The sequence below is a fragment of the Oncorhynchus masou genome, chromosome 25 (genome assembly GCF_036934945.1).
Source record: "Oncorhynchus masou masou isolate Uvic2021 chromosome 25, UVic_Omas_1.1, whole genome shotgun sequence".
NCBI classification, from domain to species: domain Eukaryota; kingdom Metazoa; phylum Chordata; class Actinopteri; order Salmoniformes; family Salmonidae; genus Oncorhynchus; species Oncorhynchus masou.
Genome location: NC_088236.1, coordinates 14467190 through 14488429, shown reverse-complemented (window position 1 = coordinate 14488429; position 21240 = coordinate 14467190). Strand labels below are relative to the sequence as shown.

The window sequence follows — 21240 nt, the reverse complement described above, 5'->3', positions numbered from 1 at the left end:
CTCTATTACTGTAGAGACCTACCAATATCATAGTATTCCTCTATTACTGTAGAGACCTACCAATAGCATAGCCTCTCTATTACTGTAGAGACCTACCAATATCATAGTATTCCTCTATTACTGTAGAGACCTACCAATATCATAGCCTCTCTATTATTGTAGATACCCACCAATATCATAGCCTCTCTCTATTAATGTAGAGACCTACCAATATCATAGTATTCCTCTATTACTATAGAGACCTACCAATATCATTGCCTTCCTCTATTCCTGTAGATACCCACCAATATCATAGCCTCTCTCTATTACTGTAGAGACCCACCAATATCATAGTATTCCTCTATTACTATAGAGACCTACCAATATCATTGCCTTCCTCTATTCCTGTAGAGACCTACCAATATCATTGCCTTCCTCTATTCCTGTAGAGACCTACCAATATCATTGCCTTCCTCTATTACTGTAGAGACCTACCAATATCATTGCCTTCCTCTATTACTGTAGAGACCTACCAACATCATAGCCTTCCTCTATTCCTGTAGAGACCTACCAATATCATAGCCTCTCTATTACTGTAGAGACCTACCAATATCATAGCCTCTCTATTACTATAGAGACCTACCAATATCATTGCCTTCCTCTATTACTGTAGAGACCTACCAATATCATTGCCTTCCTCTATTCCTGTAGAGACCTACCAATATCATTGCCTTCCTCTATTACTATAGAGACCTACCAATATCATTGCCTTCCTCTATTCCTGTAGAGACCTACCAATATCATTGCCTTCCTCTATTCCTGTAGATACCTACCAATATCATTGCCTTCCTCTATTCCTGTAGAGACCTACCAATATCATTGCCTTCCTCTATTCCTGTAGAGACCTACCAATATCATTGCCTTCCTCTATTCCTGTAGAGACCTACCAATATCATTGCCTTCCTCTATTACTATAGAGACCTACCAATATCATTGTCTTCCTCTATTCCTATAGAGACCTACCAATATCATTGCCTTCCTCTATTACTATAGAGACCTACCAATAACATTGCCTTCCTCTATTCCTGTAGAGACCTACCAATAACATTGCCTTCTTCTATTCCTGTAGACCGACCTGTAATCTAGGATGAGCGTAGAACTCATTGAGGAAGTCCATGAGCAAGTCTATCTTCAGAGAGCTGACACACAGGACGGCGTGTTTCTCTGTCTGGGCACGGTGTCTGCTGTAGTTCCCTCCTGACTTCTGACGCTCCATCCACAGATAGGCCAACTCCTCAAACTGACACACACACACACACGCACACGCACACGCACACAATATCATTGCCTTCCTCACACACACACACATTACTGTAGAGACCACCAACATCACACACACACACACACACACACACACACACACACACATATTTGAGGTTACAACAATCTACTGTACAGTTTGTAATACACTTACGGCATAACATGTTAGGAGGGTGACAGAAAGAGAAGGGTGACAGAGGTAGGAGGGTGACAGAAAGAGAAGGGTGACAGAGGTAGGAGGGTGACAGAAAGAGAAGGGTGACAGAGGTAGGAAGGTGACAGAGGTAGGAGGGTGACAGAAAGAGAAGGGTGACAGAGGTAGGAAGGTGACAGAGGTAGGAGGGTGACAGAAAGAGAAGGGTGACAGAGGTAGGAAGGTGACAGATCCACAGTAGGAGGGTCACAGAAAGAGAAGGGTGACAGAGGTAGGAGGGTGACAGAGGTAGGAGGGTGACAGAAAGAGAAGGGTGACAGAGGTAGGAGGGTGACAGAAAGAGAAGGGTGACAGAGGTAGGAGGGTGACAGAAAGAGAAGGGTGACAGAGGTAGGAAGGTGACAGAGGTAGGAGGGTGACAGAAAGAGAAGGGTGACAGAGGTAGGAAGGTGACAGAGGTAGGAGGGTCACAGAAAGAGAAGGGTGACAGAGGTAGGAGGGTGACAGAGGTAGGAAGGTGACAGAGGTAGGAATCAAATCAAATCAAATTTTATTTGTCACATACACATGGTTAGCAGATGTTAATGCGAGTGTAGCGAAATGCTTGTGCTTCTAGTTCCGACAATGCAGTAATAACCAACAAGTAATCTAACTAACAATTCCTAAACTACTGTCTTATACACAGTGTAAGGGGATAAAGAATATGTACATAAGGATATATGAATGAGTGATAGTACAGAGCAGCATAGGCAAGATACAGTAGATGGTATCGAGTACAGTATATACATATGAGATGAGTATGTAAACAAAGTGGCATAGTTAAAGTGGCTAGTGATACATGTATTACATAAGGATGCAGTCGATGATATAGAGTACAGTATATACGTATGCATATGAGATGAATAATGTAGGGTAAGTAACATTATATAAGGTAGCATTGTTTAAAGTGGCTAGTGATATATTTACATCATTTCCCATCAATTCCCATTATTAAAGTGGCTGGATTTGAGTCAGTGTCAGTGTGTTGGCAGCAGCCACTCAATGTTAGTGGTGGCTGTTTAACAGTCTGATGGCCTTGAGATAGAAGCTGTTTTTCAGTCTCTCGGTCCCAGCTTTGATGCACCTGTACTGACCTCGCCTTCTGGATGATAGCGGGGTGAACAGGCAGTGGCTCGGGTGGTTGATGTCCTTGATGATCTTTATGGCCTTCCTGTAACATCGGGTGGTGTAGGTGTCCTGGAGGGCAGGTAGTTTGCCCCCGGTGATGCGTTGTGCAGACCTCACTACCCTCTGGAGAGCCTTACGGTTGAGGGCGGAGCAGTTGCCATACCAGGCGGTGATACAGCCCGCCAGGATGCTCTCGATTGTGCCTCTGTAGAAGTTTGTGAGTGCTTTTGGTGACAAGCCAAATTTCTTCAGCCTCCTGAGGTTGAAGAGGCGCTGCTGCGCCTTCTTCACGATGCTGTCTGTGTGAGTGGACCAATTCAGTTTGTCTGTGATGTGTATGCCGAGGAACTTAAAACTTGCTACTCTCTCCACTACTGTTCCATCGATGTGGATAGGGGGGTGTTCCCTCTGCTGTTTCCTGAAGTCCACAATCATCTCCTTAGTTTTGTTGACGTTGAGTGTGAGGCTATTTTCCTGACACCACACTCCGAGGGCCCTCACCTCCTCCCTGTAGGCCGTCTTGTCGTTGTTGGTAATCAAGCCTACCACTGTTGTGTCGTCCGCAAACTTGATGATTGAGTTGGAGGCGTGCGTGGCGGGTGACAGGAGGGTGACAGAAAGAGAAGGGTGACAGACGTAGGAGGGTGACAGAGGTAGGAAGGTGACAGAAAGAGTAGGGTGACAGAGGTAGGAAGGTGACAGAGGTAGGAGGGTGACAGAAAGAGTAGGGTGACAGAATTAGGAAGGTGACAGAAAGAGTAGGGTGACAGAGGTAGGAGGGTGACAGAAAGAGTAGGGTGACAGAGGTAGGAGGGTGACAGAAAGTGAAGGGTGACCTTTATTTAACTAGGCAAGTCATTTAAGAACAATTCTTATTTTCAATGACGGCCTAGGAACAGTGGGTTAACTGCCTTGTTCAGGGGCAGAACAACAGATTTTTACCTTGTCAGCTTGGGGATTTGATCTTGCAACCTTTTGGACACTAGTCCAACGCTCTAACCACTAGGCTACCCTGCCACCCCGACCTTCCTAGTCCAGAACAGACTAGAGCATGGAATTCTATTCCACATCAGGCAACTGAGGGAAGCAATAGACTCAGATAAAAAAATATAAAAACAAGCCTTATGGAACAGCAGCGACTGAGACACAAACAGGAACAGACACACGCTACACACACACACTCTACACACACACTCTACACACACACTCTACACACACACTCTACACACACACTCTACACACACACTCTACACACACACTCTACACACACACTCTACACACACACTCTACACACACACTCTACACACACGCTCTACACACACGCTCTACACACACACTCTACACACACACTCTACACACACACTCTACACACACTCTACACTCACACTCTACACACACACACTCTACACACACACTCTACACACACACTCTACACACACACTCTACACACACACTCTACACACACACACTCTACACACACACACTCTACACACACACTCTACACACACACTCTACTCACACTCTACACACACACACTCTACACACACACTCTACACACACACTCTACACACACACTCTACACACACACTCTACACACACACTCTACACACACACTATACACACACACACTCTACACACACACTCTACTCACACACTCTACTCACACACTCTACTCACACACTCTACTCACACACTCTACACACACACTCTACACACACACTCTACACACACACACTCTACACACACACTCTACACACACACTCTACACACACACTCTACACACACACTCTACACACACACTCTACACACACTCTACACTCACAGGAACACACACACTCTACACTCACAGGAACACACACACTCTACACTCACAGGAACACACACACTCTACACACACAGGAACACACACACTCTACACACACAGGAACACACACACTCTACACCCACACTATACAAACACACTCTACACACACAGGAACACACACACACTACACCCACACTCTACACACACAGGAACACACACACGCATACTCACACACACGCTAGCACCCACACTCTACACACACAGGAACAGGCACACGCTAGCACCCACACTCTACACACACAGGAACAGGCACACGCTAGCACCCACACTCTACACACACAGGAACAGACACACGCTAGCACCCACACTCTACACACACAGGAACACACACACGCTAGCACCCACACTCTACACACACAGGAACACACACACGCTAGCACCCACACTCTACACACACAGGAACACACACACACGCTAGCACCCACACTCTACACACACAGGAACACACACACGCTAGCACCCACACTCTACACACACAGGAACACACACACGCTAGCACCCACACTCTACACACACAGGAACACACACACACGCTAGCACCCACAGGAAAAGAAACACGCATACGCACACACACGCTAGCACCCACACTCTACACACACGCACATTGTAATATTGTTGTATGGTGGTATTATACCTGTTGTATTGTAGATATGTAGTGGTGTAATAATGTTATATGATTTATCTTGTGTTTTATATATAATGTGCCTTAATGCGTTTGGACGCCAGGAAGAGTAGCTGCTGCCTTGGCGGAAACTAATGGAGATCCCTAATAAATACAAATACAAATGAAATCTTTCAGCCTCAATTATCCTTGGAAAACAGCTGTGGTAATAGGCTATTGTGTAAGCACTGTTATATACAGTGTCATACCTGTAGCGGGAGGACCACGAGAGCCACACAGATGAGAATAACCACCAGCAGCTGAGAGGGCCAGATATGAGGTGTGACGTCACCGTAGCCCACGGTAGAGAAGGTGACGATGCAGAAATACAGAGAGTTGAACAGAGTCAGGTTCTGATTGGATGCTCTCTCAAGATGCTGGATACCACACGCCCTGGAAGGAGGAGAGGGATATCACATTTAGGGGTGACATTTTGCACAAGGTAGTCTCGCGAGCACAGATGATTGACATCGTATGTTGCTGAATTCGCAAATTCGCGTTAGAACCACTATAATGTCGGAACTCAGAGCTTCAGATGTCGGATCTTAACTTGATCGATCCTTAAGTCACAGGGAATTTTCCAGATGCAATTCTAAATGAGCTCCGCGCGTGGCTGAAAATAATATATAATAATAATAATATATCCCATTTAGCAGACGCTTTTGTCCAAAGCGACTTACAAGTCGGCTGGGGCCACTACTTTTACATATGGGTGGCCCCAGTGGGAATCGAACCCACGACGCTTGGCGTTGCAAGCGCCATGCTCTACCGACTGAGCCACACAGGACTCTTTCTCTCCATGCGGGGGCAGTCGAGTCATTGGGATCAGGGTTTGCTGTGAAAATTATGTTCAGTAGGCTACACCAACATTAGTTTCCTTTCACACAAAGTGTTAAAATGATTGGCCAGAAGTCATGAACTTCTGATACTCGGCACTGAAGCTTGCTGCTCAGACCACTGCACTATGTCAGGTCACAACGCTCTAGCAAGCCTTGAGGATACTGGATGGTATGAGGTCGGTTGGTTAGCGGAGCCTTCCCCAAACCATAGCCTCCTAGGTACGCTACTGCATTGTATAGCCTACAAACACTGCTTCCAGTTGCCCCCTGGCTGTGATGATACTTTTTAAATATTTATTCAAATCCTCCTGCAGCAGGATTATTTTCCTCCTGTGAGGAAGATCCGGCATCTCTATGCACGAGGAAAGAGCAGTGAGCTTATCTGAATAAGGACTGGTTCAATTAAAACATGGACACATTGAATGATCAATGGCTCCCGAGTGGCACAGCGGTCTAAGGCACTGCATCTCAGCGCTTGAGGTGTCACTACAGACACCCTGGTTTGAATCCAGGCTGTATCACAACAGGCTGTGACTGGGAGTCCCATAGGGCGGCGCACAATTGGCCCTGCATCGTCCGGGTTTGGCGGTGTAGGCCGTTATTGTAAATAAGAATTTGTTCTTAACTTACTTGCCTTGTTAAATAAAGGTGAAATAAAATTAAAAATCAAAAAGTCTAAGAGAAAGGTGAATTACACATAATGATGATCCAATGTAACCTAACTTAATGTTACAACTTGGCCCGAGTCCTACTGATCTCATCACTTGTGATATTTAAACAGACAGTTAGACATACATATACTATCCACATTGAAATTCAGCCTGGCAGATTAAGGATCAAAACCAGACATTCCCAACGATCGATGCACCACAACACTTCTGCTCTGACCTGTTGAATCAGTGACAATCACACCATTGATTCTGCTATCTGTTCTGCCTGACTTCCTCAGTTAATTTCCTGTATTGGATAATGAGGAGTCAATATGTCAGTGGATGGAGGAGAGGAGAAGGTCCTAGGGAGCACCAGGGATGAAGGGGGAGATCAGGGGCTGTATTTCATTCCAGAAAGTTGTTTCCTCCTAGATGCCATTGTTCACTCCCCTTCTCAGATCTGAAACAACTGGGCATGAGAAAACTATCTGTGGGCCATGATGGTTGTTGATGTTGTCATAACAACCAAGTCCACATCCTTTTTTCAATGTTGCTGACCCTTAACCAGATTCTATCAGCTCTGTGAGTGGGAATGAAAAAGGGCAGATGGAAGGGAACAGCTTTGTGGAATGAGTTGCGGCCCATGAGCCCAGATTTAGGAAGCTCCAGGGAAGAGAGGCTGGGATCAGAGGACACATACCCAGTGAAGACCAGACAGAGTAGGGTGCAGATGAGGATGAGAACCTGGTTGAACATGGCCGAGTGGGTCCTCTGAATGGCACGATGGAGATCATTCTGAGGGTAAAGAGGGGGGAGGGATAGAAGCAGAGCGAGGGAAGGAGAGATACAGAGAGAGGGTTAGGGTTCATGTTAAATCGGTTTGTCAGTCAGTTGGTCTGCTGTCCTGACTAGTCTGTCAGTCTGTCAGTCTGCACCATCTATCTGTCTATTTATTTCGCTTTAAAACCTATCTGCCTTGCTGGTTACTTCGATACTGATGCAGTCAACCTTACATACAGCATACATGGGCTGCAGTGAACATGCAGTCACACCCTGTTTAATGTTTCTGTTTGGCTGAACCCCCACTTCAGTCTCTTCAAGCTACATACCCACCATGTCCCTTCATACCTTGTTAATGTTTCTGTTTGGCTGAAGCCCCACTTCAGTCTCTTCAAGCTACATACCCATCATGTCCCTTCATACCCTGTTTAATGTTTCTGTTTGGCTGAACCCCCACTTCAGTCTCTTCAAGCTACATACCCACCATGTCCCTTCATACCTTGTTAATGTTTCTGTTTGGCTGAAGCCCCACTTCAGTCTCTTCAAGCTACATACCCATCATGCCCCTTCATACCTTGTTAATGTTTCTGTATGGCTGAAGCCCCACTTCAGTCTCTTCAAGCTACCTACCCACCATGTCCCTTGTTAATGTTTCTGTTTGGCTGAAGCCCCACTTCAGTCTCTTCAAGCTACCTACCCATCATGCCCCTTCATACCTTGTTAATGTTTCTGTTTGGCTGAACCCCCACTCCAGTCTCTTCAAGCTACCTACCCACCATGTCCCTTGTTAATGTTTCTGTTTGGCTGAACCCCCACTCCAGTCTCTTCAAGCTACCTACCCACCATGTCCCTTGTTAATGTTTCTGTTTGGCTGAAGCCTCCCCTTCAACCTCTTCAGGCTGAACCTGTTCTCCCTCTCAGAACTGGTCTCCTCGGCCCTGGACCTAACCAGCTGTCCACAGAGATACATGCAGGCTCTTGCTCAAATCTATACTCATTGCCTTCCTAAAACTTTTTTTCTTAAACTGACAGGGAACCTACAGACTATTCATAACCAGGGAATTCTTACCAGGGCTCTTCTACACCCACATAATGCAGAGTTAAGTTATTCTATAGCAACTATTCTGCAAGCAGGCTATATACAGCATAATCTGAAAGCTGAAGCATTTTAATAGGAAGAACCCATGTATTCCCTGCCAACAAAACTACACCATTATGACATCATTGCAACCAGTTCTGTCCAGTTTTGACTGCTGCGTTATGGCTGTAGCATATACTCACAATCATATTCTCCAGGGCACACTTGGCTAACCAGCAGTTGAGAAACACTGGGATGAAGATGTTTCTCAATGGAGGCCAGAAGATCTGAAGAGACAATTGGGATGAATTCATTATGCACAGTGTGCAGTGTACACTCCAATCATCAAGTTTCAACACTCACAGTCTCACATTACCATACTCCCATGTCTCTAGAGAGCATAATATAAAACATAAACATTGCAAAGGTCATATGTTGTCTTCTACCCCCAAGCAATAAGTCTGTTGAACAATGAATCAAATGCCCCCCCCCCCCCCTTTGTTATTACACTGCTACTACTCACTTTTTATTATCCATGCAGTCACTTTACACCTACCTACCTTCCTACATGTATAAATTACATCCACTCTGTACCGGTACCCCCTGTATATAGCCTCCACATTGACTCGGTACCGGTACCCCCTGTATATAGCCTCCACATTGACTCGGTACCGGTACCCCCTGTATATAGCCTCCACATTGACTCTGTACCGGTAGCCCCTGTATATAGCCTCCACATTGACTCGGTACCGGTACCCCCTCTATATAGCCTCCACATTGACTCGGTACCGGTACCCCCTGTATATAGCCTCCACATTGACTCTGTACCGGTAGCCCCTGTATATAGCCTCCACATTGACTCGGTACCGGTACCCCCTCTATATAGCCTCCACATTGACTCTGTACCGGTAGCCCCTGTATATAGCCTCCACATTGACTCTGTACCGGTACCCCCTGTATATAGCCTCCACATTGACTCTGTACCGGTAGCCCCTGTATATAGCCTCCACATTGACTCGGTACCGGTACCCCCTCTATATAGCCTCCACATTGACTCGGTACCGGTACCCCCTCTATATAGCCTCCACATTGACTCTGTACCGGTAGCCCCTGTATATAGCCTCCACATTGACTCGGTACCGGTACCCCCTCTATATAGCCTCCACATTGACTCTGTACCGGTACCCCTGTATATAGCCTCCACATTGACTCTGTACCGGTAGCCCCTGTATATAGCCTCCACATTGACTCGGTACCGGTACCCCCTCTATATAGCCTCCACATTGACTCTGTACCGGTACCCCCTGTATATAGCCTCCACATTGACTCGGTACCGGTACCCCCTCTATATAGCCTCCACATTGACTCGGTACCGGTACCCCCTGTATATAGCCTCCACATTGACTCTGTACCGGTAGCCCCTGTATATAGCCTCCACATTGACTCTGTACCGGTACCCCCTGTTTATAGCCTCCACATTGACTCGGTACCAGTACCCCCTGTATATAGCCTCCACATTGACTCGGTACCGGTACCCCCTGTATATAGCCTCCACATTGACTCTGTACTGGTAGCCCCTGTATATAGCCTCCACATTGACTCGGTACCGGTACCCCCTCTATATAGCCTCCACATTGACTCGGTACCGGTACCCCCTGTATATAGCCTCCACATTGACTCTGTACCGGTAGCCCCTGTATATAGCCTCCACATTGACTCGGTACCGGTACCCCCTCTATATAGCCTCCACATTGACTCTGTACCGGTAGCCCCTGTATATAGCCTCCACATTGACTCTGTACCGGTACCCCCTGTATATAGCCTCCACATTGACTCTGTACCGGTAGCCCCTGTATATAGCCTCCACATTGACTCGGTACTGGTACCCCCTCTTTATAGCCTCCACATTGACTCGGTACCGGTACCCCCTCTATATAGCCTCCACATTGACTCTGTACCGGTAGCCCCTGTATATAGCCTCCACATTGACTCGGTACCGGTACCCCCTCTATATAGCCTCCACATTGACTCTGTACCGGTACCCCCTGTATATAGCCTCCACATTGACTCTGTACCGGTAGCCCCTGTATATAGCCTCCACATTGACTCGGTACCGGTACCCCCTCTATATAGCCTCCACATTGACTCTGTACCGGTACCCCCTGTATATAGCCTCCACATTGACTCGGTAACGGTACCCCCTCTATATAGCCTCCACATTGACTCGGTACCGGTACCCCCTGTATATAGCCTCCACATTGACTCTGTACCGGTAGCCCCTGTATATAGCCTCCACATTGACTCTGTACCGGTACCCCCTGTTTATAGCCTCCACATTGACTCGGTACCAGTACCCCCTGTATATAGCCTCCACATTGACTCAGTACCGGTACCCCCTGTATATAGCCTCCACATTGACTCTGTACCGGTACCCCCTGTATATAGCCTCCACATTGACTCAGTACCGGTACCCCCTGTTTATAGCCTCCACATTGACTCAGTACCGGTACCCCCTGTTTATAGTCTCCACATTGACTCAGTACCGGTACCCCCTGTTTATAGCCTCCACATTGACTCAGTACCGGTACCCCCTGTTTATAGCCTCCACATTGACTCAGTACCGGTACCCCCTGTATATAGCCTCCACATTGACTCAGTACCGGTACCCCCTGTTTATAGCCTCCACATTGACTCAGTACCGGTACCCCCTGTTTATAGCCTCACATTGACTCAGTACCGGTACCCCCTGTATATAGCCTCCACATTGACTCAGTACCGGTACCCCCTGTTTATAGCCTCCACATTGACTCAGTACCGGTACCCCCTGTTTATAGCCTCCACATTGACTCAGTACCGGTACCCCCTGTTTATAGCCTCACATTGACTCAGTACCGGTACCCCCTGTTTATAGCCTACACATTGACTCAGTACCGGTACCCCCTGTTTATAGCCTCCACATTGACTCAGTACCGGTACCCCCTGTTTATAGCCTCCGTATTGTTATTTTATTGTGTTACTATTTATTTTATTTTTACTTTAGTTTATTTAGTAAATATTTTCTTAACATTATTTATTGAACTGTATTGTTGGTTAAGGGCTTGTAAGTAAGCATTTCACAGTAAGGTCTACTACACCTGTTGTATTCAGCGCATGTGACAAATACAATTTGATTTGATGTTCACTAATTGGTCTCGTTTGCTTTGTGGAATATGGTTTGAGCCACTGAAATGAATCTGTTTGTCACCACCACATTCCTCATGGTGTATCTCATGGTGTATCTCATGGTCTATCCTGTCACATTCCTCATGGTGTATCTCATGGTGTATCCTGTCACATTCCTCATGGTGTATCCTGTCACATTCCTCATGGTCTATCCTGTCACATTCCTCATGGTGTATCTCATGGTGTATCCTGTCACATTCCTCATGGTGTATCTCATGGTGTATCTCATGGTGTATTCTGTCACATTCCTCATGGTGTATCTCATGGTGTATCTCATGGTCTATCCTGTCACATTCCTCATGGTGTCTCTCATGGTGTATCCTGTCACATTCCTCATGGTGTATCTCATGGTGTATCCTGTCACATTCCTCATGGTCTATCCTGTCACATTCCTCATGGTGTATCTCATGGTGTATCTCATGGTGTATCTCATGGTCTATCCTGTCACATTCCTCATGGTCTATCCTGTCACATTCCTCATGGTCTATCCTGTCACATTCCTCATGGTGTATCTCATGGTGTATCTCATGGTGTATCCTGTCACATTCCTCATGGTGTATCTCATGGTCTATCCTGTCACATTCCTCATGGTGTATCTCATGGTGTATCTCATGGTGTATCCTGTCACATTTATCATGGTCTATCCTGTCACATTCCTCATGGTGTATCTCATGGTGTATCCTGTCACATTCCTCATGGTCTATCCTGTCACATTCCTCATGGTCTATCCTGTCACATTCCTCATGGTGTCTCTCATGGTGTATCTCATGGTGTATCCTGTCACATTTATCATGGTCTATCCTGTCACATTCCTCATGGTGTATCTCATGGTGTATCTCATGGTGTATCCTGTCACATTCCTCATGGTGTATCTCATGGTGTATCTCATGGTCTATCCTGTCACATTCCTCATGGTCTATCCTGTCACATTCCTCATGGTGTATCTCATGGTCTATCTCATGGTCTATCCTGTCACATTCCTCATGGTGTATCTCATGGTGTATCCTGTCACATTCCTCATGGTCTATCCTGTCACATTCCTCATGGTCTATCCTGTCACATTCCTCATGGTCTATCCTGTCACATTCCTCATGGTCTATCCTGTCACATTCCTCATGGTCTATCCTGTCACATTCCTCATGGTGTATCTCATGGTGTATCCTGTCACATTCCTCATGGTCTATCCTGTCACATTCCTCATGGTCTATCCTGTCACATTCCTCATGGTCTATCCTGTCACATTCCTCATGGTCTATCCTGTCACATTCCTCATGGTGTATCTCATGGTGTATCTCATGGTGTATCTTGTCACATTCCTCATGGTGTATCTCATGGTGTATCTCATGGTGTATTCTGTCACATTCCTCATGGTGTATCTCATGGTGTATCTCATGGTCTATCCTGTCACATTCCTCATGGTGTATCTCATGGTGTATCCTGTCACATTCCTCATGGTGTATCTCATGGTGTATCTCATGGTGTATCCTGTCACATTCCTCATGGTGTATCTCATGGTGTATCTCATGGTGTATCCTGTCACATTCCTCATGGTGTATCTCATGGTGTATCTCATGGTGTATCTCATGGTGTATCTCATGGTGTATCCTGTCACATTCCTCATGGTGTATCCTGTCACATTCCTCATGGTCTATCCTGTCACATTCCTCATGGTGTATCTCATGGTGTATCTCATGGTGTATCTCATGGTCTATCCTGTCACATTCCTCATGGTGTATCTCATGGTGTATCTCATGGTGTATTCTGTCACATTCCTCATGGTGTATCCTGTCACATTCCTCATGTACATGTATTATCAGCATGCCTGAAGCCCATTCATTTTAGAAGGTGTATAGACTATTTGAAATAATAATAATTGAATATGGCACAGATGGAAAATAAGGTGTGTGTGTGTGTGTGTGTGAGTGAGATCAGGTGGAAGAAGACTCACAGTGATTATAAACGGCACGGTATTGATCATCTCCAGGATGAAGGAGATCTGGAACATCTGCTCCCAGATGTTTCCCTGAAAGAGAGAAACACAATCAACGTGTAAGTCAAGGCAATAAGCTACTGGCTCTGTCTGTGGACTAATTACAATGATAGTGATATGAAACGAATCCCCCAAAAACTAGGTCAATATTGTTGGAATAATCAGACCTCGGTTCTAAGTGTGCCTGGCACAATGGAAGTAATTCTGCTAATCCCGCCCATCTGGCGCTCCAGACAGGCGAGAACACAATGACAGGATTCGTTAAAACAATTAGGAATTGAAGCCATCTGCCAAAACGAAGCAAAACAAAAAACACACTGTTATTTGTCTTCATAAAGTAAAAGTAAAACAGCCTAATTGATCAAAGAAAGGGAAGTAGCACTGCAGCACTAATGAGTTATTTAAGGAAAGAGCCCAATTTAAAGAAAAAGTTAGGACGGACACCTCATTTTTTATTCATTTGTAAAGTGTATTAATGACCTGTTTCTCTGGCTCAGGCTAGAGCGGAGGCTCGCGGTTAAAACACATGCCAGAAAATTTGCCAATTAATTGTAATCTCACAAAGACATGCCACACGACTCCTGATGGAGTCGCCACACGACTGCCTGATAGAATGAATGAAATGACTTCCTTTGTGGTGGTGATTAGTGTGAAAGGAGTAGAGCTGAGGTGTCTTACTTTGTAGCTGAGATATGTAAGGAGCATGGCTTCCAGGAAACTGATTAAGGCCACGATCACCTGGAGCAGAGCAGAGTGGAGGCACACACATTACCAGGGCTGCAATCTGGTCACATAACCTCTCAGGCAATCTACGTATCACTGGGGAAAAGATGTGCTGTAAAGTGTTTTCTGTTGTAAAATATTTCTTGTTTTTCTAATGAATTGGCCACAGGGGAAGGGGGAGATTGTCAATGAAATGTTCACTTGTGAGTTTGACCCATAGTGGCTACTGTTGAATGGAAGACTTGAGAATCCAGTACTGTATTACCAAAGCAGTGTTAGTGAATCTCAGTATTCCTTTACCTGTATCGCCCATACAGGAACCCTTCTGTTCACCCAGAAAATCAAATCCCTTTCACAAGACAAAACAATGATATTGATTATACTCTATATATTGATTATTTGACAAAGATGATTCCAAATAACACAAGATAGCTATGAGATTAACAACTCCCTTTCAAAAGACAAAACAGTGTTATTGATGATGAATTACACTGTCAGCACATCAATGTTAGACCCTCACAACTCACCAGTTGATTTCGGTGCTTTCTGTAGATTCTGCTGTGGTGCTTGTTCGGTTCTGACAGTTCACACTGCAGAGGAAATCCATAGCAAAGGGAAGTCGTTCAGACAGAATGTGTGGTGAAATATTTATCCTGTGGCTAATAGGCACCTTCACTCACTCTGCATGTTGCCATGGTGACGGACGGGAGGCAGAGGGACAGTTTCTTTAAGAGCTGCCGGCAGCAGTGTATACAATAAAGACCATATGCTGCTTCCATATCACTACACTGAGAGACCATCGCTGCTGCTATTTAAAGCCCTTTGTGTCTCAGACAGATACTAAATTAATTCCAAATTCTGGATCTATCTTATCTTGGCAAAATACAATTTTATTTTCAACTTTGGGTAAAGGTTAGAGGTAGATTCTATGAATCACACAATACCTGAATAGATACCATACATTTTAGAATTGATCTGACTACTGAACAAAAATATGAACGCAACATGTAAAGTGTTGGTCCCATGTTTCATGAGCTAAAATAAAATAACCCAGAAATATTCCATAGGCACAAAAAGCATATTTTGTCAGGATTTGGCCAGGGTTGTTCCGGGTTTTGGTCACTAGATGCCCCCATTGTGCTTTTTGACCTTATGTTTTTCCCTTGTTCCCCATTATTATTTGCACCTCTGCCTCGTTTTTCCTGATTGTATTTAAACCCTTAGTTTCCCTCAGTTCTGTGCTCTGTGTTTGTATGTTAGCACCCAGCCCTAGTGTTCTGTGTATTCTTGTCGATTCCAGTGGATGCTCTTGTGGAATTCTGTTTTTGTTTTTGAGTATCTCTTGAGGCTTTTTTGTGCTATTCCTACCACCTTTTGGATTTGCCATTTTTTGTATTGAAGGACTTCTCCTTTTTACTTTATTAAATACACCGTCTTAAGTACTGCTGTGTCTGCCTCATCTTCTGGGTTCTGCTGACTATTCGTGGCTCAGTTGGTTAAGTGACTGTTTCTCACTCCGGAGACCCAGGTTGGTAACCGGGTCCTGACAGAAACACAGAGCCAAAAATGAACCCAGAGGCAGCCAGTTCCCAGGACCTTTTTGCCATGCTGTCCCACCACCAGGAGACTGTCCAACGCCAAGAAGCCGCCCTGGTTCAGCAAGAGGCCTTAATGGCTAGACATTCTCATCTTCTGTCGGAGATGCTGACTTCCATTAAGCAAATATCTGATCGTCTTACCCCGGCAACAGTTCCCGTTCCAGTACCTCAGATTCATGTACCCATGGCAGTTAACCCCCTGGCTGAACCTCGTCTTCCACCTCCCCAACGGTTCTCAGGTGATCCAAGTGCTTGTAAAGGGTTTCTCACCCAATGTTCTCTCTCCTTTGAGCTACAACCCTCGTCGTTTCCCACCGACCGGTCTAAGATCGCTTATATCATCACCCTGCTGTCGGAAAAAGCCCTGGCCTGGGCTACTGCTGTGTGGGATGCCCATAGTTCCTGCTGTGCCAGCTACTCTGCCTTTGCTGAGGAATTCAAACGAGTGTTTCAAGGCCCAAGCAGTGGTTCTGACTCAGCCAAACAGCTCCTGACTCTCCACCAAGGTTGGCGCAGCGTGACGGACTATGCCATCCAGTTCCGCACGGTGGCAGCAGCAAGTGGCTGGAACAACGAGGCGCTCACGGTGTGCTTTCTGAAAGGCCTTTCCGACACTATCCAAGATGAACTGGCCACTCGGGAACCACCGGACAATCTCGAGTCCCTGATCAAGTTGGCCTCACGCATTGACCAGCGTCTGAGAGAGAGAACTCAACCGTAGACCTCTAGCCCCTATCAGTCCCAGCTCCGAGTCCCCACCTTTATCCTCGCTGGCTCCATCGGAACCCATGCAGATTGGACGCATCTCCCAGGCTGAGAGAGACCGCCGGATGAGGGAGCGACGCTGTCTATATTGCGGCAAACCGGGCCATTTCCGTTCCACGTGTCCCGGGCTCCAGGGAAACACTCTGTCCCGTACAGACCGGGGGAACTGTAACGGGAAACATAACCTCCTCCCATCTGTCCAACTCCCGTCTGCTCATTCCAGTCACCCTCTCCTGGGACAACCACAAGCTTCACCTTCAAGCCTTGGTAGACTCTGGAGCCGCAGGTAACTTCATGGATGGTGTCTGGGCTAAGGAGAATGGCGTTCCCTCTGAACCTCTAAGTGAACCCATGAGGGTCACTACATTGGATGGAAGCCCTTTGGGATCTGGACTTGTCACTCATGTCACTACCTCCTTGCGACTTTCAGTTTCACAACACCAGGAATTGATGAACTTTCATTTGATCTCCTGTTCCGAGTTCCCTCTCGTCCTTGGATACCCCTGGCTTCACAGCCATAACCCTCACATCGACTGGTCTGTGGGCACTATCAAGCAGTGGGGTCCTACGTGCCAAGCTACTTGTATTTTCCAGAATTCCCGAGTTCTACTCCCGAGTCTTTAGAATCCATCGACCTGACCCGAGTTCCCGAGTGTTACCATGACCTCAAACTGGTGTTTAGCAAACAGAGGGCCACCATGCTACCACCCCATAGACCTTACGATTGCCCCATCGACCTGTTTCCGGGCACTTGCCCCCCAGGGGTCGGATCTTTTCCCTATCTCCACCCGAACGAGCTGCTATGGATACCTACATCAAGGACGCTCTGGAAGCAGGCCTCATGCGTCCATCCACCTCCCCGGCGGGAGCAGGGTTTTTCTTTGTGGCCAAGAAAGACGGTGGATTACGTCCTTGCATCGACTACCGGGGACTCAATGCCATAACCGTCCGTAACCGTTACCCGCTACCCCTTATGGCCACAGCTTTCGAGCTGCTCCAGGAAGCAGTTGTTTTCACTAAGCTTGACCTGCGGAACGCATACCATCTTGTGCGGATCAGACCTGGTGACGAGTGGAAGACCGCTTTCAACACGCCTACTGGTCACTATGAATACTTGGTGATGCCCTTCGGCCTGACCAACGCCCCAGCGGTGTTCCAAGCGCTCATAAACGATGTGCTTAGGGATATGCTTAACATATTTGTGTTCGTTTACTTGGATGACATCCTCATCTTTTCGAGCTCCCTTCAAGAACACACTAAGCATGTCAGACAAGTACTCAAACGCCTCCTGGACAGCCATCTGTACGTTAAGCCGGAAAAATGTGAATTCCATTCATCCCGAGTACAATTCCTGGGATTTGTAGTGGAACCCGGTCGAGTCCAAATGGACCCCAGGAAGGTAGGGGCGGTAGCGGATTGGCCCACCCCCAAATCCGTTAAGGAAGTTCAGCGTTTCCTGGGCTTCACAAACTTTTACCGCAAGTTCATCAAGAACTTCAGCTTGGTGGCAGCCCCTCTCTCAGCTTTAACCAAGGGTGGCAATGCAAGGTTTTTGTGGGGAAGAGAAGCTGAGACAGCCTTCCAAGGACTCAAGCAGCGCATTCTCTCTGCTCCCATCCTGATACTACCGACTACGGATGAACCATTTGTGGTGGAGGTAGACGCATCAGAGGTTGGTGTTGGAGCTGTCCTGTCTCAGAGGGGTGAAGACAAGAAGCTTCATCCGTGCGCTTTCTTCTCACACCGGCTTACCCCGACTGAGAGGAACTACGATGTGGGGGATCGTGAACTCCTAGCGGTTAAGATGGCATTGAAGGAATGGAGACACTGGCTCGAGGGGGCTTCTCACCCGTTTCAAGTGCTTACGGACCACAAAAATCTGGAGTATATCCAGCAGGCGAAGCGGTTGAACTCTAGACAAGCTAGATGGTCTCTTTTCTTCAATCGATTCCAGTTTATCCTCACCTATCGGCCCGGGTCGAAGAATCTCAAACCGGATGCCCTGTCCCGAGTCTACGCTCCTGCCATTCGAGATGACACGGACATGCCTGTCCTTCCTGCTGCTAAGATTGTGGCTCCGATCTCGTGGCAAGTTGAGGATACCGTGAGACGTGCTCAAGCTAGCGAACCGGACCCGAAAGGAGGTCCTGCCAATCGGTTGTTTGTCCCCAAGGCAGTGAGGACTCAGGTCCTTCTGTGGGGGCACTCCTCTCGCCTCACCTGTCATCCGGGCGTAGGTCGCACCTTGGAGTTCATCCAGCGTAAGTTCTGGTGGCCTACCATAAGAGAAGACGTTGCCACTTTCGTCAATGCCTGTCCCGTGTGCTGCCAGGGCAAATCTTCTCACCTCCGCCCTCAAGGACTCCTTCACCCTTTACCTGTTCCCCACAGACCCTGGTCCCATATCTCATTGGACTTTATTACTGGACTTCCTCCATCCCATGGCAATACTACTATCCTAGTCATAATCGACAGGTTTTCAAAGGCGGCCAGGTTCGTCCCTCTGACTAAGTTACCTTCTGCCAAGGAAACGGCTGAGTTGGTAATTAATCATGTGTTCCGAGTCTTCGGCATTCCTCAAGATATGGTTTCTGACAGAGGTCCCCAGTTCGCCTCAAGGTTTTGGAAGCCCTTCTGCCAACTCATGGGGGCTTCTGCCAGTCTATCTTCAGGGTACCATCCGGAGTCCAACGGCCAAACAGAGAGGATGAATCAAGAGCTGGAAACCACCCTCCGATGTATGACTCGTGACAACCCGTCCACATGGTCATCCTTTATTGTTTGGGCCGAATACGCGCACAACACCTTGCGCTCCTCCTCCACTGGTATGTCCCCGCACGAGTGTCAGTTTGGCTATGCTCCTCCATTGTTCCCGGACCAGGAGGCAGAAGTCAGAGTGCCTTCAGCCTTGAAGTTCGTCAGACGCTGTCGGCTTATGTGGAGGAAGACCCGTCTTAATTCTATGCGTTCCTCACAGAGGTACCAACAACAAGCCAACAGACGTCGCCGTCCCGGGCCTACCCTGCGCCCCGGCCAGAGAGTCTGGCTCTCCACTAGAGACTTACCTCTACGGGTGGAGTCTCGCAAGCTGTCCCAAAAATACATCGGTCCCTTCAAGGTTGCCAGGAGAGTTAACCCAGTGTCTTATCGCCTACACTTACCCAGATCCCTTAAGATTAATCCCACATTTCACATTTCATTGTTAAAACCTGTTGTTTTTTCTCCCCTTGTCCCGGCAGACAGACCTCCCCCTCCGCCTCGTGTCATTGGAGGCCAGCCGGCTTATACCGTCCATCGGATACTGGATTCCCGCCGGGTGCAGCGGTCCTGGCAGTATCTGGTGGACTGGGAAGGCTACGGTCCCGAGGAGCGCTCCTGGGTTCCTGCCAAAGACATCCTGGACCCTGACCTCATTCGTCAGTTCAGGGCCCTCCACCCTGAGAGAGCTGGTAGGAACGTCAGGAGCCGTTCCTAGGGGGGATTCTGTCAGGATTTGGCCAGGGTTGTTCCGGGTTTTGGTCACTAGATGCCCCCATTGTGCTTTTTGACCTTATGTTTTTTCCCTTGTTCCCCATTATTATTTGCACCTGTGCCTCGTTTTCCCTGATTGTATTTAAACCCTTAGTTTCCCTCAGTTCTGTGCACTGTGTTTGTATGTTAGCACCCGGCCCTAGTGTTCTGTGTATTCTTGTCGATTCCGGTGGATGCTCTTGTGGAATTCTGTTTTTGTTTTTGAGTATCTCTTGAGGCTTTTTTGTGCTATTCCTACCACCTTTTGGATTTGCCATTTTTTGTATTGAAGGACTTCTCCTTTTTACTTTATTAAATACACCGTCTTAAGTACTGCTGTGTCTGCCTCATCTTCTGGGTTCTGCTGACTATTCGTGGCTCAGTTGGTTAAGTGACTGTTTCTCACTCCGGAGACCCAGGTTCGTAACCGGGTCCTGACATATTTCTCTAAAATGTTGTGCACACATTTGTTTACATTCCTGTTAGTGAGCATTTTTCCTTTGTTAAGGTAATCCATCCACAGGTGTGGCACATCAAGAAGCCAATTAAACAGCGTGATCATTACACAGGTGCACCTTGTGAACTGGGGACATTAAAATGTGCAGTTTTGTCATACAACACAATGGCACAGATGTCTCAAGTTTTGAGGGAGCGTGCAAATGGAATGCTGACTGCATGACTGTCTAACAGAGCTGTTGCCAGAGAATGATAATTGCTCTACAATAAGCCACCTCTAACATCGTTTAGAGAATTTGGCAGTACATCTGACTGGTCTCACAACCACAGACCACGTGTAACCATGCCAGCCTAGGACTTCCACATCTGGCTTCTTTACCTGTGGGATTGACTGAGGAGGGGGATGTTGGGTGCTGAGGAGTATTTCTGTCTGTAATAAAGCCCTCAACTCATTCTGATTGGCTGGATTTGGCTCTTTAGTGGG

The 21240-nt window shown here is 47.0% G+C and overlaps 1 protein-coding gene across 1 annotated transcript in view; it reads right to left on the bottom strand.

Annotated features, from left to right (window-relative positions):
* LOC135513808 (potassium channel subfamily T member 1-like) overlaps positions 1–21240 on the bottom strand; it is a 176699-nt gene that overhangs the window by 49010 nt on the left and 106449 nt on the right. The window contains exons 6-13 of the mRNA XM_064936749.1: positions 14955–15017; positions 14728–14776; positions 14383–14442; positions 13663–13737; positions 8696–8779; positions 7335–7429; positions 5355–5538; positions 1115–1279 (exon numbers count right to left, since the gene is read on the bottom strand). Of these exons, the coding sequence (XP_064792821.1) occupies positions 1115–1279; positions 5355–5538; positions 7335–7429; positions 8696–8779; positions 13663–13737; positions 14383–14442; positions 14728–14776; positions 14955–15017 (775 nt within the window). The remainder of the gene's footprint in view (positions 1–1114; positions 1280–5354; positions 5539–7334; positions 7430–8695; positions 8780–13662; positions 13738–14382; positions 14443–14727; positions 14777–14954; positions 15018–21240) is intronic.